Source organism: Myxine glutinosa, chromosome 8 (genome assembly GCF_964187855.1).
Source record: "Myxine glutinosa chromosome 8, kmMyxGlut1.1, whole genome shotgun sequence".
In the NCBI taxonomy this organism is placed as follows: domain Eukaryota; kingdom Metazoa; phylum Chordata; class Myxini; order Myxiniformes; family Myxinidae; genus Myxine; species Myxine glutinosa.
Genome location: NC_136268.1, coordinates 149,900,790 through 149,918,465, shown reverse-complemented (window position 1 = coordinate 149,918,465; position 17,676 = coordinate 149,900,790). Strand labels below are relative to the sequence as shown.

Genomic DNA, 17,676 nt, shown 5'->3' with positions numbered 1-17,676 from the left:
CAGTTAAATCTCACCAAGAAAAACTTAGAACCTCGAAGATTGCGCAGACATGCGTGAGTTCTAGCGTTATATTGTCTGTAATGTCAGTCCAAGCCTCCTCGTGCTGATCACGATGAATCAAGTGCAAACGACATCGGTCCAACGTTGCTCCTGCGGATGTTTCATTCTCACATTATTAAGAGTTCAAGGGGGAAGCTTAATACTGCACTTTGAATAAAACGAATAAATTTGACTGTAATAACACTCTTTGCTCTGTTGTGAGAGAATATTCTTGCTATGGAGTTTTTACCTCTTAGAATTGTCCGAATGCTTGTGGGGGACTCTGAAAGATACTCCATTATGTTATATATTGAGGTCAAGCACGGACGTTTCGCATGCTCACATAAACGTAATAAGTGTGCTTTCATCAATATGCACATTTCAACCAAAGGACCAAAAAGTTACTTTCAAATTACTGATCACTTCAACGACATCTCAGCCAACGTAATCTACTGTATAAACTGAACTCTCTGCAACAAGCTGCACATTGACGAGAAGGGGCGAGTACTTGGCGACCGTTTTTGTGAACACATTTTGACAGGACGTTTCAAAACGAATAGCCCGACACTCCAACCTGCCCAAGTATTCCACCAGTTTGGCAGAGAAAGCAAACAATATTTTAAATTGCTTCATTTGTCCATATGTTGAGGAAGCCAACAGAGTAAAACCCACACGATACTCTCAGCGACTCAAATTAAGCTACCAATCTTACAGCAAGCACGGATGATGCAACACATTTATGTTGATCCTCCAATTACGAATACTGTTCGTTGAACCATAAGAGTGAAAGAAGGGTCAGGCATTAGATTTTCTGTAAAGCGTGTGTTGATTAGCAAAGCATTCTTGTGGACAAAGAGAACCGAAAATGTTTTTAGCTGCGACGAGCAGCTCCATGAGAGGACCGCGTTGTTGTTCTTGTTGTTGGGGTGCCTTTTTGAATAGCGCATGCGCATACACTCGGACGTGCGTTGGTATGAGGTAAGAACATCGCGGACTAAAATCGCGATTTGTTTGAAGACCAGAATAAATTTAGCAACAAAGACAACATTCCTCATGATTCTACACGTCGCAGCTGGTGACCACACTGTGGTCATTTTTCTCTTGTTTGAAGGCGAATAGCATAGCGTTTGAGGCAGAATCATGAAGTACAACGATCACACCTTGAACGGAAAGCGAGAAGCAATGCAGTTTGTATAAACAGTATTCTGCGTTTGTACAAATGTCCGAAATGAGTGACTGCGACATACGCATTGGGAACAGGTTCTTCTTTCATATGCAGCACAATGCTGCCGAGTAGCATCATTGGCTCGGCGTGCGAATGTGCCGTTGATGCAATGCCCCCTGCTGGTTAGGAAAGGAATTTGTAATTTGGTCATGGTGCCAGTGATAGTTCGCCGACTGTTCACGAAGGACACCGTGGGATCTTTAACATTCACCAACAAATGATGGCAGACAGGAGGCTCATTTGGCGTTCGTCCGATGGATGGCACACACACTGATGAATCACTCTGCCTGTGAAACTCTGGAATGACAATTTATAGCTGGGCCGAGATTTGAACCCAGGCGAGACAGCTCAGAGGCGACTATGCATAACTCTAGGGCGTCTACGCCATCCTGTCAGCCCTGAGAAGAAAGTAAGAAACAGAAGCTCTGAATCAGAAATTTTGGAATATCATACTGTACTGCATTGAAAAACTAAGCAAAAATCAGAAAGGACGCTGGCACGATGGCATGCATTCTGAGTGGTGGGAGTAGAGGGGTGAGAGGAAGGGGTAGGGATAAACGGATGATTCCCACTCCGTTAATTTTGGCAATTATATATTTGATAGGCTTTGGAATGATAAAGTGAATGTTAAAGATGAAGTAAGTTTGGAATTAAGAGGCTGTTAGAAAACATTATTGTACAGTACCCTGTCACAATAAAACAAACACCCTTGAGTGTAAACAAACTTAATTTTAACCTGTGATATTTTGTTTAGCAGCCTGATACAGATTTTGCCAGATGTGAAATATATTTGTGTTGCTGCTCTTGTGTATTATTTAGCAGAGGTGGCTTTTCATCTGACAAATTTCAAGGCTGAACTCTTCAACCAGTCTCCTTCCTCCAAGTCATGGTGGCACCTTGTGAAGTACTTCACTGGTGTATGCTTCCCCTTCATCCCCCCCACGCCCACCTCAAAAGACATTTCTGCAAACTCCACCTGAGATAAAGCAGAACGTCCCAACTCTGTCTTTACCTCCAAATCTCGTATATCCAACCCATCCCATTCTGTCCCAATCTTAACCCAAAACAAGGACAGATACATTCAAAGTACACCGCCCCCATGCCAAATAATTAAATATCCTAAAGCGCGGCATTGCCGGGGCGCCTCAGGCGCCCGGCAATACCGCAGTGCAGCTCATAGAGACTGCATTGGGAGGGAGAGGTGTACACTAATTGATTGATTAATTGTATAATTAAAATCAATAAAAGATTATCACAAAATATTTTCTTAATCAATTGGCTATTAGTATAACTTAACCACTAGTGCTTCATCCGAAGATGTATCTTTCAGAAATTTAATTAAATAAGTCATTAATAAAAAATGAAATAATTAATTGATTAATCAATAAATAATTAATCGATTAAATGATTAATCAATAAATCAAAAATATCCTAGATAGCCACATCACTTGGTCACTCATGTCGAAATATTAGCTTCCGAGCTCAAAAGGTGCCTGAGATATTGGCCAAATGAGAAAGAAAATAAATAAATGATTAATAATGAAAATAAATAAAAAAAAAATTAAATTATTAATCAATTCGGTCACAGAACACGTAAACCACCACCATTTCATCAGAATGTGTAACTGAAAAAAAATTAAAAAGTTTTAGTCATTAATCGAATAATTAAATAATTAATCGATTAATTGATTAATTAATAAATCAAAAATAGCCTTTGCAGCCAAATCACCTGGTCATTGGCATGTACAAATATCAGCTTCCTAACTCAAAAGGTGCCTGAGTTAATGGTCAGAAGAGAAATGAAATTTGATTAATTAAATAAGGACTTAATTAATCGCTAATAATTAAATAACTCCTCAATTAATTGATTAATCCAAAAACAAAAAATTCAGTTTTTGACAAAGGACTTGCTCGCTATTGTGCCGAAATTTCAGCTTCCTCGCTCAAAATATGGCTGAGATATCGCCCAGACAAACAAACAAACAAACAAGAAAACAAGCAAGAAAACAACCAGAGTGAAAACTGAGTACTCCCTTTCAGCGTGCGTCACTGCCGAGCCCCCTTCGGTGCCCGGCAATGACGTTTTGCAATGCCTGGAGCTGGCATAGGAAAGGAGCGGTGTACAATATCCGCTGTCCTCACCTGAAAGGGAGAAAAAGTTATGTCTGGCCTTGATCCTGCATTAATGATGGGGCCCAGATGGAATCAGTGCCCATGTTTTCAAATCCTGCTAGGCTTTTCTTTCTTCCCCTCTATCTTCCATATTCATATCTTCCTTTGGCCACATCCCCCTTGCATGGAAGTCAAAAAACATCACCCCAGTCTGCAAAAAGGATGCATAAACAGAAGCAAGCAAAGTCATGGAATCTATCAGAGAGTACACTCGCACTCTCCAGGTAGGGATGGCATGGAAAACAATGGTCGGTCCCATCTGCTACATACAAAAATAAAGTTGGAGTATCTTCTCTAAAAAGTCACTTAGGCTACATATACAGTCGTGGCCAAAAATATTGGCACCCTCATACCTTTTTCAAATAATGCACCATTTCTTTCAGAAAATTGTTCAAATTAAAATATATTTTGGTATACACATATGTATTTCTTTGGTTTGCAGTGGAACAAAACAAAATAAGATGAAAATATTATGAAATCTTAGCTTATTCCACACAGAAATCCGAAAATGACCCAGACAATATTATTGGCACCTTTTTAAAGTTGTTATAAATAATTAGATTTCAAGCAGGTGATTCTCCTTTACTTTGGAATTGAACTCACCTATGGTGAGTTGCTGGTGTCTGCAATATAAAAATCACTCATTCAACAAGATTGAATTGAGAAAAGGAGTCATTCTGCTGTTGTGTCACTGTGTGTACCACAACGAGCATGGAGAAAAGAAAGAAAATCAGAGAATTGTCTGAGGAGGTCAGACAAGATTGTAGCCAAGCATGGACAATCTCAAGGCCACAAGTCCATCTCCAGAGACCTTGATGTTCCTGTGTCCACCGTATGCAATGCTATCAGGAAGCTTAAGGCCCATGGCACTGTGGCCAACCTCTCTAGACATGGCCCCAAGAGAAAACCTGATTGAAGAATACAGCGAAGGATTGTCTGAATGGTGGAGAAAGCACCTCGATCAACTGCCAAACAGATTCAAGCTCACTATCAAACACAGGGTAGACCGTTTCAACTCGCACCCTTTGTCACCAACTCAATTAAAGGGGGTTCTATGGTAGGAGACCCAGGAGGACCCCACTGATAAGAAAGCCCAACTGGAGATTGCCAAAACACACATGAACAAGCCAAAATCCTTCTGGGAGAATATCCTGTGGACAGATGATACCAAATTAGAGCTTTTGGTAAAGCACATCATCTTTAAGTTTACAAAAAACAAAGTGAAGCCTTCAAAGAAAAGAACACCTTCCCTACAGTCAAACATGGAGGAGGTTCAGTGATGTTTTGGGGTTGCTGTGCTGTCTCTGGCACTGGGTGCCTTGAATGTGTGCATGGCGTCATGACATCAGGAGATTACCAAGTCATTTTGGAGCGCAAAGTTCAACCTAGTGTCAGAAAGCTGGGTCTCTGTCGAAGGTCATGGGTCTTGCAGCAGGACAATGACCCCAAACACTTCAAAAAGCATCCAGGAATGGTTCAAGACAAAACGCTGGACTGTTCTGAAGTGGCCGCAATGAGTCCAGATCTAAATCCCATTGAACACCTGTGGGGAGATCTGAAAGCAGCAGTTGGGAGAAGGCACCCTTCAAATCGGGGAGAACTGGAGCAGTTTGCACAAGAAGAGCGGGCCAAACTGCCAGTCGAGACGTGTGGAAGCTCATTCATGGCTATAGGAAGCGCTTGACTGGAGTTATTTTGTCCAAAGGCTGTGCTACCAAATATTAAGTCGACGGTGTCAATAATTTTGTCAATGCCATTTATTTCTTTTTATTTTCCTGATTTAAAAGGGTATATTAAGTTCTGAATCAAAAACAAAGGGTCTCTAATATTAACAGTGAAATAAAGAATTGTGGAGACCAAATACTTTTGTCAATTTCAACTTATTTTTCGAGAAAAATGTGAGTTATTTGAAAAAAGTGCAAGGGTGCCAATATTTTGGCCACGACTGTAAAAACCTTCCTGGTCTGAGCTGCCTCCACAATGGCATTGATTCCGGTAACATCCAACAGATTTTATTTTTTAACTTCGTACAAGATCGTTTGGTATTGCAATTTTAATAGCTTGAAAGGATTCCATGAAAAGTATGCAAAACTACATTCCTTTGCAAAAGAAGAGGAAAGGATCCGAGGGGTGGGTGGGACTATGACTATCAATCATCCTCATTGAGACAGGGCCGTTTGACACATTTCCCTCCGTTTCGCTTTATGCATGATAATGCGACATCAAATAATATCAGCAGAAATAGCATGCCTCGGGAAATCCCTTATTTTTCAGTCTTATATCTATTAAAACAAAATAAAAGTGAGGTACCAGTGCTACACGGGAAGCACGTGATCACGAACCCTCCCCATTCACAGTTTGTTGGCGGCAGATTAACTACGTCAGTGCATCACGTGGGCATCTTCCTTACATCGCTGCCCTATGACTACTGGGGTTGTGGTTTTGGGGGAGGGAGGTGGAAGCAGTGTGGTGCAAAATTACGTTTTGCTCGTGGGTGCCAGACACCCTCAGTACGCCACTGGTGAACACGTCTATAAAGTTTGTCCTACAACATTTGTAGATTATATATGTATATATATATATGTATATATATATATATATATATATATATATATATATATATATATATATATATATATATATATATATATATATATATATATATATATATATATATATATATATATATATATATATATGTGTATATATATATATATATATATGTATATATATATCCATCTATATTATAATAGCCGTAGATGATTCTGTCTGTCTGTCTATCTGTTGGGTGTCTGTCCGGGGTGTGGCTTACTCGGTTTGCAGAGTAGCTCCACCCATAGCTCCACCCATTCTGGGAGTGGCTATAAACAAATATCCACCATTTTATTAACTCGCATAGCTTTGAGTCCTGTTTTGTAGGCCCGTGGTGTCTTGCTCTCCCCCAGTTTTATTTCAAATCAAATTCGATAAATCATTTCATTTTTCACAGTCGCTAACATAGTTTTAGACTCGGTTGAAAAAAAACGGGAAGAAAATCCGATGAAAGTTGCCGTTTATAGAACGAAATGAATTCTCAAAGGCCTGTAACTTCAAGGCCATTGAGTCTCTCTCACGCCTTTATCTCCAATCTAACTCACCATATGATTTCATTTTTATCGATGGTTTTACTTTTAGACTCGGTGTCAGCAATAATTGAGAACAATCCACACACGCGGGAAAATGCAGAGATATATTTTTTAAAATCGCGTCATGGTGTATCATACACCGCCCAACATGACACCGCCGGCAATGTGTCGATATATATTAAAAATTCGCTTTTGCTTTTCCGTTATGATATATTACTATTTCGTTTGATGATAGTCGTCACAAAAACGTCAACAATGATGCCGACATATATTTCTTCGTTTTTATTTCATTCAACATATTAGCCGGAAGTAAAATATGTTTCAGGAAATTACCGAGAGATATTTCTTCGTTTTTTTTATTAGTTATGTGCGCATACACTTTAAATAGGTTTATTTGAAATCTTTAATTTTCCACAAACATTCCACACACGCGGGAAAATGCAGAGATATATTTTTTAAAATCGCGTCATGGTGTATCATACACCGCCCAACATGACACCGACGGCAATGTGTCGATATCTATTTTAAATTCGATATATCATTTCATTTTTCACAGTCGCTAACATAGTTTTAGACTCGGATGAAAAAAAACGAGAAGAAAATCCGATGAAAGTTGCCGTTTATAGAACGAAATGAATTCTCAAATGCCTGTAACTTCAAGGCCATTGAGTCTCTCTCACGCCTTTATCTCCAATCTAACTCACCATATGATTTCATTTTTATCGATGGTTTTAGAGTCGGTGTCAGCAATAATTGAGAACATTCCACACACGCGGGAAAATGCAGATATATTTTTTCAAATCGCGTCATGGTGTATCATACACCGCCTAACATGACACTGACGGCAACGTGTCGATACATATTAAAAATTCGATATATCATTTCATTTTTCACAGTCGCTAACATAGTTTTCGACTCGGTTGAAAAAAAACGGGAAGGAAATCCAATGAAAGTTGCCGTTTATAGAACGAAATGAATTCTCAAACGCCTGTAACTTCAACTTCAAGGCCATTGAGTCTCTCTCACGCCTTTATCTCCAATCTAACTCACCATATGATTTCATTTTTATCGATGGTTTTGGACTCGGTGTCAGCAATAATTGAGAACATTCCACACACGCGGGAAAATGCAGAGATATATTTTTAAAAATCGCGTCATGGTGTATCATACACCGCCCAACATGACACCGCCGGCAACGTGTCGATATATATTAAAAATTCGCTTTTGCTTTTCCGTTAAGATATATTACTTTTTCGTTTGATGACAGTCGTCACAAAAACGTCAACAATGATGCCGACATATATTTCTTCGTTTTTATTTAATTCAACATTATTAGCCGGAAGTAAAATATGTTTCAGGAAATTACCGAGAGATATTTCTTCGTTTTTTAAAATTAGTTATGTGCGAATACACTTTAAATAGGTTTATTTGAAATCTTTAATTTTCCACAATATAATTTACTTGCCATTTATCATTTGATGATTACGAGACAAATTCCTCTTGAGGATCGTGACAATTCATGCGCTGCGTGGAAACTTCTATTTCCAAAATGAATGAGACGATCGATGAAGAACGCAGACTTGAACAGGATGCAGCAAGAAAACGAATGAGACGGGCGAACGAGTCCATCGACGAACGTCAATGCAAACTTGCGGGGTCACCCGTGGGAATCCCACGGGCATGGATGTGTGTGACATTTCGACAGAGTTAGATGCTGCACATTCATTTTTACAAAATGGTTACTGGCAAGTCATCAGATCCAGAAATGGTGTAAAAACCACCGTTTAGAGGCCATTTTTCCCCGCAAAGCGGGGGTTGGCCTTTTCGGGGACCGTGGTAGTTGTTGTTTTTTTGTCCCCTTTTTGAAGCAATGTTTTACGGCCAGATGCCCTTCCTGACGCCAACCCTTTTTGCCGCCTTCAACGACAAACAGGGAATTACCAGTGAACTGGTACTCAATTAGCCGACCTCGGAAGGTATGACAGGCTGAGTCAACCCCCCTGGCATTAATTCGGCGATCGACCGAGATTCGAACCCAGGATCCTATAAGCCGGCACCCTAGCCGCTAGCCCAACACCAGAAATGGTGTCATGAACACAATTTATTTACGCACAAGCACAAAAGCAAGACGGGCCGATTTCCGATTCCGACGGGCCGACGGGCGAGACGGGCGAGACGGGCCGATTTCCGATTCCGACGGGCCGATTTGGAGCAAGAAAAAGAACGAGACGGGAGAAAAAGGAGAGAAACGAGACGGGGAAAGCCGATTGGAGAGGCGAGTGAGGCGCGATTGGAGAGGAGTGTGAGGCGCGATTGGAGAGGAGTGTGAGGCACGATTGGAGAGGAGTGTGAGGCGTGATTGGAGAGGAGTGTGAGGCACGATTGGAGAGGAGTGATTGGAGGGGAGTGTGAGGCACGATTGGAGAGGAGTGTGAGGCACGATTGGAGAGGAGTGTGAAGCGCGATTGGAGAGGAGTGTGAGGCGCGATTGGAGAGGAGTGTGAGGCGCGATTGGAGAGGAGTGTGAGGCGCGATTGGAGAGGCGTGTGAAGGATTGGAGAGGAGAGGAGTGTGAGGGATTGGAGAGGTGAGGGATTGGAAAGGAGAGGGATGTGAGGGTTTGGAGAGGAGAGGAGTGCTAGGTGGAGAGAGGAGAGTGTCAGGTGGAGACAGGAGAGTGTCAGGTGGAGACAGGAGAGTGTCAGGTGGAGAGGAGTGAGGGGTCACATATTATGTGAAATAAATAAATTGTGTTCATCACACCATTTCTGGATCTGATGCCTTGCCAGTAACCATTTTGTAAAAATGAATGTGCAGCATATAACTCAATATGTCGAAATGTCACACACATCCATGCCCGTGGGATTCCCACGGGTGACCCCGCTAGTATATATATATATATATATATATATATATTGTTGTGGATATGAGAATGTTTTTTTATTTTGTTGTTGTGGTAAAATGTTGTTGTAAAAGGTTGTAAAATATCACCCCTCCTCCCTCCGTTTGTGGTTGTATAAAGGTCAAAGGGCGTCCCATAGTCCACAAGCATACACGTCAGCCAATCATAGGATATTCATGTTCGATAGTTATATCTTATTCTGTGTTTTAAGATAAGGCTGTGTCTCCCATTAATTGAAATACTCCATTGCACCAGTGAAAGAGAATAGATCCCCTTCCATTCCCATCCCCAGAAATCCCCATTTCCTTCACATCCCCCCTTTCGTGATTGCCGACCCTCGATTGCCATATTACATCCCCTCTCGTCATTGCTGAGCCTCGATTCCCAATCACCTCCCCTCCAATAACCGCCATTGACCACGAGGCTCGAGTCAGGGAAGAAAGGCGTGTCTCCACCTCGTCATAGAGGGGGAGGAGTGAACCAGCCCCGCTCGACCAACCATGAGCCAGGGGTTTGGCTACAGAGGGCGGAGGAAGAGCGGTCGGGGAGGTTCGCAAAGGTTGAGGGGCGGGGGCCTATATAACCCAAGGCAGGGGTGTGGCCAAGAGAGATGAGTTTTTACCGGCAGACACAAGGGAGCCCAAGCCGTGGAGAGGAGTCAGAGAGATTCGCTTTTGCAAGAGACTGGAAGAGTTGAGCTTTTACCAGAGACAAGACGGTTGAGCTTTTACAGAGAAGAGAGAACCCGTCACACCAAGGCTCCACCAAGCTCCGTGTTGGCTCCACCGAGCGTTCCCCTCCACCAAGCTCCGTGTTGGCTCCACCAAGCTCCGTGTTGGCTCCACCAAGCTCCGTGTTGGCTCCACCAAGCTCCGTGTTGGCTCCACCAAGCGTGCACCTCCAGCCGTCCACCTTCTGCCATTCCTGGCATTCCCCGAGTGAGTCAGTGTCTTTGTTTGTGCTGTCCTGGGTAGTTAAGTCAAGTCTGCATAAGCTAATCATTTTCACTGTGTCACCTGCGTCTCATGTGCCTGTAAATAAACGTGCCTGCTTTCTTCTTGCTTATGTGTGTACATAGTAAATAAATTTAGTAGTATTTCCAACTTCTTTGCCTTCGTTTTCCTCTTTGCATTCGTCGTTTTTGTCTTTTCCCCTCATTGGGCAGCTACGGTGCGATACGGCCAAAGTCTGGGTGAATCGGGTGAGTTTTGTTAGGTCGCGGTCTTACACCACCGCTCGGTCTATAACATCTAACCGCGATCTATAACAATTGGTTGTCAGGAGTTGGATTCGAACCTGGGACTAAATTTATTTAGCCCAAATTTTGGAACACCAATTGTACTATTAGTATAACAATTGGTGTCGAGGAGTGAGATCGGACCCGGAGCGCGTTTACGCGCTCGAAATTATAAAGCCGAAATTTGTTTGTTGTATAAAAACCCGAATTTTGAAATCGCGCCATGGCTGTTCAAGGCGACGGGATGCCGGTGGGAGAGATAGACGGGGTAGAATCGACCCAGGACCTCGGGGAAATGTATGTGGAGGAAAGGGTGGAGGAGAGTAAAGAAGGTGTGGTTGAGGGTGTATCAGGTGCACAAGATGGCGTCCTCGCGCACATGGTTGTTGCGGCACCAAATTTAGCCACGCCCATGGTCGCGGTAGCCGAACCCGAGATGCCAATGAATTGGAACCTGTTTATGAAACAGATGATGGCCTTTATGGTAAAAACAGACGATAATTTCAAAGGGATGGAAAACAGGATGGGAAACCAAATGGGGGTAATGGGGAACCGGATGGATGCTCAGAGTGAGCAATTGGGGGTAATGGGAAACCAAATGGGGGTAATGAGGGACGAAGCGAGGGGTACCGGTGAGAAGTTAGACAATAATTTTGAGGGGTTAGACAACGGGATAAAAGAGGTGAAAAATGGGTTAATGGGGGTGGAAAATAGAATGGCTGCCCAGGAGAATCAGTTAGAGGGGGTGAAAAATGGGTTAATGGGGTTAGAAAATAGGATGGAGGACAAATTGCGGGAAATAGGGGAACAATCCGCCCGGGAAATCGAACAGATGGGGAACCAGATGGAGGAAATACGACGAGGGGTGAGTGAGGAGGTCTCGGGGCTGCGCGAGGAGGTAAAGCGAGGCGAAAAGCGTATAGAGAAAGAAGTGAGGAATAATACGGCTAAGTTACAAGGGGGAATAGAAGATCTGACGGAGGAGGTGGAGCAGCTGACAGAGGGACAAACTAAGTTAGTGGAGCAGGTTCAAAAGAACACTGCGGTACTAGGAGGGTTAAAGGCGACACAAAAAGAAATTAAAAACGAATTAATAGCGACGCAGAGGCAATGTCAGATGGTACGGGAGGAACTGACAATGAGGGTGGAGGAGGTGACAGAGATAATGGAGACAAAGGACCGGCAGGTGAGGATGCACATCGAGACGGTCACGGTAGCCTTAGAGGACGAACTTGAGGGGACGCACCGAGAAATAAAAGAGGTTAAACAAAAACTAGAGGAAGTGGGAGAAGAGGTGAGTGAAATTAAGAAGGGACGGACAGAAACTAAGAGGGAGATAAAGGAGGAAGTCATGGAATATGTACAAGGTCTGTGTTCAAATCATGATGTGATGCTCACTAACCAAATAAAAAGTTTGCAGGTGGCAAAGGAGGTGCGGAGACAAAGTACGGAGGTGAGTGGCAATGTATATGATGTGAGGGGAGATTCAGTCGGCTTGGGGATTGGTTTGGATCCGGGTGTTCGTGAAAGGCCGTTGGTGAAGTGTGTGACAGGTCAGGTGTGCGAAAAAAGAGGTGTGCGAGAATGTCCGACCATGGGGTGTGTGAGGAAAAAGTGCACGCCGAGGAGTGAGTGTGCCGTCAGGAGTGAGCCGGTCGGAGCGCGTGTGCGAGGGGGTACATGGAAGCGCGGTGTGGTGAGTGTTACGGAGGAAGTAACGAGAGAGTGTACACCTGTGGTGAGTGTTACAGAGGATGTAACGAGGAAGTGTACGCCTGTGGTGAGTGTTACAGAGGATGTAACGGGAGGGTGTGCGCGAGAAAGGTGTGTAACGGACGGGTGCATGAGGAAAGAGTGTGCCGTCGAGAGTAAGGGTGAGTGCGCGACCGAGAGTGGAGGTGAGAGTAGTGAGAGTGAAACGGAGCGTGAGTTGGTTGTGACAGGTGAGCGAGGATGTACACCTGGAATGGAAGGATGCACACCTGGAATGGTAGAGCGTGTGTGGGAAGGCACATTTGAGTTGGTAGTGAGGCACGTGGTGGGGTGTGCGAATGAGAGCACACCTGTGATAGTCACGGAGGAAGTGACCGAGGAGGGGGCGCGAAGAGGTGTATTGGTGAGGTGTGCGACCAACGAATGTGTGCCAAAGTGTTCGGTGGTCGGGTGTGTGACCAAGGCTGGGAGAGGAATGAGTGTACCGAGGTGTGTAAGGAACGGTACGACGAGGAGCATGGAAACAGCTGCATGTATGAGCAAGAAAGGGGTAGCGTATGCTTGTAAGAATCCAGGTGAAGCGTCGACGGTAACCAGGCTAGAGGTTAGAACGACTTATAGCCGACTCGGGCCCTCGGTGCGCGTCGGGCAGCTTCGCGTGCCGCGAGAACCAGCGGGGATCCGAGCCACGGCGGGTTCGAAAGGACCGCCGTGCGCGATCCACGCTGGGCCTCGCTTGGAACGGCCGCGTCCGTGCTCCACTAGGCGGAGCGGGCAGCCCGATAGGAAGGGTCGTCATGGCGACCACTTTCTATTGAGACGTGCCGGCAGGTCGAGATCGGGACATTGGATGGCTCCACGCCGAGGTGGTGCGTGGGATCTCGGCCCAGGTAAGCCCCCGTCCCTGCCCCGAGTGCGGCGGGACGTATCCAGCCGCTGGCACAAAACGACCCGCGTTCATTGCTCGGCTGTACGAAGCCGGGCTGTAGATGTGAATTGGCGCACCGAGGGGACCTAATAAGTAGACGGGTGATGGTGATAGTGATAGTAGTGATTTGATACAAAATTTAGAAAAGTGAATAGAATTGGCAGTAAATGGAAAATTTTTGAATTGGTTGGAATTTGGACGAACAAAATTTATAGTGAGAGACCCCCGATGTGGTGGGATGGCAAATCCACCATCCCTCACAGACGTGGGGGCAAATGCGCAATAGTTTATGGGGTGGCTATGACAACCGAGCCAGGGAGGGCTTGGATAATGATAGGGATCTAGAAGAGATTGACATTAGGTAACGTTAAGTTTAGTTAGTGACTGATACCTGTAGTGGGGACGCAGGTAGATTAGTATGGATGATAATGACGTGGGAGCGCAATAGTTTAAAGGGACGACTGGGAAGCGCAAGTTTCAGAGGGGAGAAGTTAGCTGAGATGATGCCGTGTGTGTGAGGATTGAACAGGTGAGAATGGAACAGGTGTGATTGCACAGGTGTGCAACTGAACAGGTGTGTGGAGCAGTGTATGAGTGAGTGATGGTGATGTGTGTTGCGTTGACCAACTGGTCCAGAAAGAGGAGGAGGGTGCAGGTGGCACCAGGTAGGATTGCACAGGTGTGCAACAACAGGTGAATGAAAGACAGGTGTATGGAATAAATGGTCTGGAGTATTGGAATGGATGGTCGTGGAGTGAGTATGGTGGAAATTGTGGAGTGGAGTGGATGGTGCGAAGGTGTGAATGGGGGAAGAGTGGACCCCCATCACGGATACCCGGGGCGGGTAGTGTAAGTGTTAGGTAGAGGGTACAGGTAAATTGTGGTTGGATATTGGCATCTGTGGTGCGGTTGGAAGAATGATGTTTGGATGGGTGCATTAGTGTTGTGGAAATGGCTGGGCGTGTAGCCTGTTAGTGTGTGTAGTTGGTTTGGGCACTCCACCACTGTAAGGATGTCGGCCAGGTGAGGCCGCAGGTGGGCTCTGGGAGCCGGTAGTAGTTGTTGTGGATGGGGCCCGAGGATCCGGAGGACGGACCCGGGTAGCCCAGTGCCAGAGGGCACCATGGGGTGACAGAGCCAGGAGAGGGGCTGCCCCCAGTTAGATAGGTTAGGGTGAGGAGCTAGGTAAGCTCGGGTGGCAACTACAGTGGTGGAGGTGTGCAGGTGGGTAGACCTGTTGGGAGAACCACACGTCGCGGCCCAGAAATTGTGCGAGGGCACCGGGAGATGAATCGGGGGAGTGAGACCCCAAATTGAAAAGCACCACAGTTTGGCCAATGGGAATTGGTTTTCAGAACCCATAGTGTAAGTTGGCCAATGGATTGGCAGGGAAAGACCCCGGGTTGTGTAAAGTGTGTTAAAGTCATTTAGAGGATAGTTAGGATGAAGGATCTCCTCGCACCATCTGCATCCACTCACCTGAGGTGACAGGTACTCCACACCATGCCATGTTTTGATTATTTTTTATGATGCAAATGTTTGGATTGTGAGACGCATCATGACGTGGGTGTGACATTGTGCTTTGTTGTTCCATCTCTTCCTCCTTATGAGGATTGATGATGAATTGGTGATGGCAAATTTTGAAGTAGAGGGATTGTGGAGACGAATTTGGTATAGGGGAAATATGGGGAAGACGTGACAGTAGTGACGAATTGGTAATGTGTAGGTTTTGTACATATGGGGTAAGGGCAAGGGTGGGCTAGGTAACAGGGGGGTGACGTACGGTAGGGACGAGCTTTCTCACTTCGCCCTCCGTACGCATTTCGCCTTGCATTGCCTTTTTGATGTGTACCCTTGAGACCTTACCCCTCGCTCATCTGTCTTGTCCCCCCTTTTTGTCTCCCACATGAGGACCTGAGCGCCGTTGGGCGCCGAGGGGAGCGTGCGTGGGTCGGCCATTGTGCGCCCGAAATTCCCAGAACCAGCTGTCTGCATCGATGCACCACATTATGGACCACATGTCAGTGGCCGAGCACCACTTATGGACCCCATGGGTTGGGGCATGGCCCCTCTGCTGGAACCGGCCATGAGGGCCCGAAATCTTGCTGGCGGACCTTGGCCACAGGGCGCCAATGCCCCACAGGTGAACCATACACATAGTCGGCCTGGTGGGCCATAAATAAATAAAAAGGACACATTGGGTGCAAGTTTTATTGAAAATAGGCCGCCAGTAAGCAAAGCAAAGAAAATGACAACAACTGGAAGAAATAATGATAACCAGCAGAGGGAGCCGAAGAGCAAGAGACACCTGCAGGGTTAGGGGTTGTTGGTTTTATTTTATTCATTGAACAATGGTGACTGCACCGATTGGTGCTTGGGTGTGTATTGGTGCGTTTTTGGGTGCTTTAATGGTGCATTGATGCAGAGCAGACTGTCCTCCCCCCAGAAAGAACAATTACAGGTCCTGGGTTAGTTTTGTAAATAAAATTAGCGTCAGTGTAAATAATGCTTCCCACCGTCAGTGTATAGTTTGAAGACCATTCCGCAATTCGGTTAACTGTGGGCGTAAGTCTGTTAGGCAGGGTGCAATGGAGCAGCGGGACACATTTATTTATGTTTTAAAACTGCCGCACTCAGGGTCAGGTTAAAAGTAGAGGGAACTACACCTACGTGCCACACTAAGGTAAAAGTAATAGGCCCGGGACGTGCCTAAGGGGAGGAGGGTGCAGTGTTGTGGATATGAGAATGTTTTTTTATTTTGTTGTTGTGGTAAAATGTTGTTGTAAAAGGTTGTAAAATATCACCCCTCCTCCCTCCGTTTGTGGTTGTATAAAGGTCAAAGGGCGTCCCATAGTCCACAAGCATACACGTCAGCCAATCATAGGATATTCATGTTCGATAGTTATATCTTATTCTGTGTTTTAAGATAAGGCTGTGTCTCCCATTAATTGAAATACTCCATTGCACCAGTGAAAGAGAATAGATCCCCTTCCATTCCCATCCCCAGAAATCCCCATTTCCTTCACATCCCCCCTTTCGTGATTGCCGACCCTCGATTGCCATATTACATCCCCTCTCGTCATTGCTGAGCCTCGATTCCCAATCACCTCCCCTCCAATAACCGCCATTGACCACGAGGCTCGAGTCAGGGAAGAAAGGCGTGTCTCCACCTCGTCATAGAGGGGGAGGAGTGAACCAGCCCCGCTCGACCAACCATGAGCCAGGGGTTTGGCTACAGAGGGCGGAGGAAGAGCGGTCGGGGAGGTTCGCAAAGGTTGAGGGGCGGGGGCCTATATAACCCAAGGCAGGGGTGTGGCCAAGAGAGATGAGTTTTTACCGGCAGACACAAGGGAGCCCAAGCCGTGGAGAGGAGTCAGAGAGATTCGCTTTTGCAAGAGACTGGAAGAGTTGAGCTTTTACCAGAGACAAGACGGTTGAGCTTTTACAGAGAAGAGAGAACCCGTCACACCAAGGCTCCACCAAGCTCCGTGTTGGCTCCACCGAGCGTTCCCCTCCACCAAGCTCCGTGTTGGCTCCACCAAGCTCCGTGTTGGCTCCACCAAGCTCCGTGTTGGCTCCACCAAGCTCCGTGTTGGCTCCACCAAGCGTGCACCTCCAGCCGTCCACCTTCTGCCATTCCTGGCATTCCCCGAGTGAGTCAGTGTCTTTGTTTGTGCTGTCCTGGGTAGTTAAGTCAAGTCTGCATAAGCTAATCATTTTCACTGTGTCACCTGCGTCTCATGTGCCTGTAAATAAACGTGCCTGCTTTCTTCTTGCTTATGTGTGTACATAGTAAATAAATTTAGTAGTATTTCCAACTTCTTTGCCTTCGTTTTCCTCTTTGCATTCGTCGTTTTTGTCTTTTCCCCTCATTGGGCAGCTACGGTGCGATACGGCCAAAGTCTGGGTGAATCGGGTGAGTTTTGTTAGGTCGCGGTCTTACACCACCGCTCGGTCTATAACATCTAACCGCGATCTATAACAATATATATATATATATATATATATATATATATATATATATATATATATATATATATATATATATATATATATATATTGTTGCAGATATGAGGACTTTATTTTTTTTGATTGTGCTTTATTATTAATATTGGTTATTCTGCGCCTCCTGCCTCCGGAGCTGTGTAAAGGTCAAAGGGCGTCCCATAATTAGTCCATAGAGCACCCACACCACAGCCAATCATAGAATACCCCTGTTCGATAGTTATATCTTATTATGTGTTTTAGGGTAAGGCTGTGTCTCCCATTAATTGAAATACTCCATTGCACCAGTGAAAGAGATAGATTCCCTTCATTCCCATTCCCAAAACTTCC

General features: G+C 45.2%; 1 protein-coding gene across 7 annotated transcripts in view; it reads right to left on the bottom strand.

The window, feature by feature from the left end:
• The window catches only part of PIDD1 (p53-induced death domain protein 1), a 107,980-nt gene that overhangs the window by 53,071 nt on the left and 37,233 nt on the right, over positions 1–17,676 (bottom strand). For all 7 annotated transcript variants that reach the window (XM_068125376.2, XM_068125378.2, XM_068125379.2 and 4 more), the window contains one exon: positions 15–150. In XM_068125376.2, the coding sequence (XP_067981477.2) occupies positions 15–150 (136 nt within the window). The remainder of the gene's footprint in view (positions 1–14; positions 151–17,676) is intronic.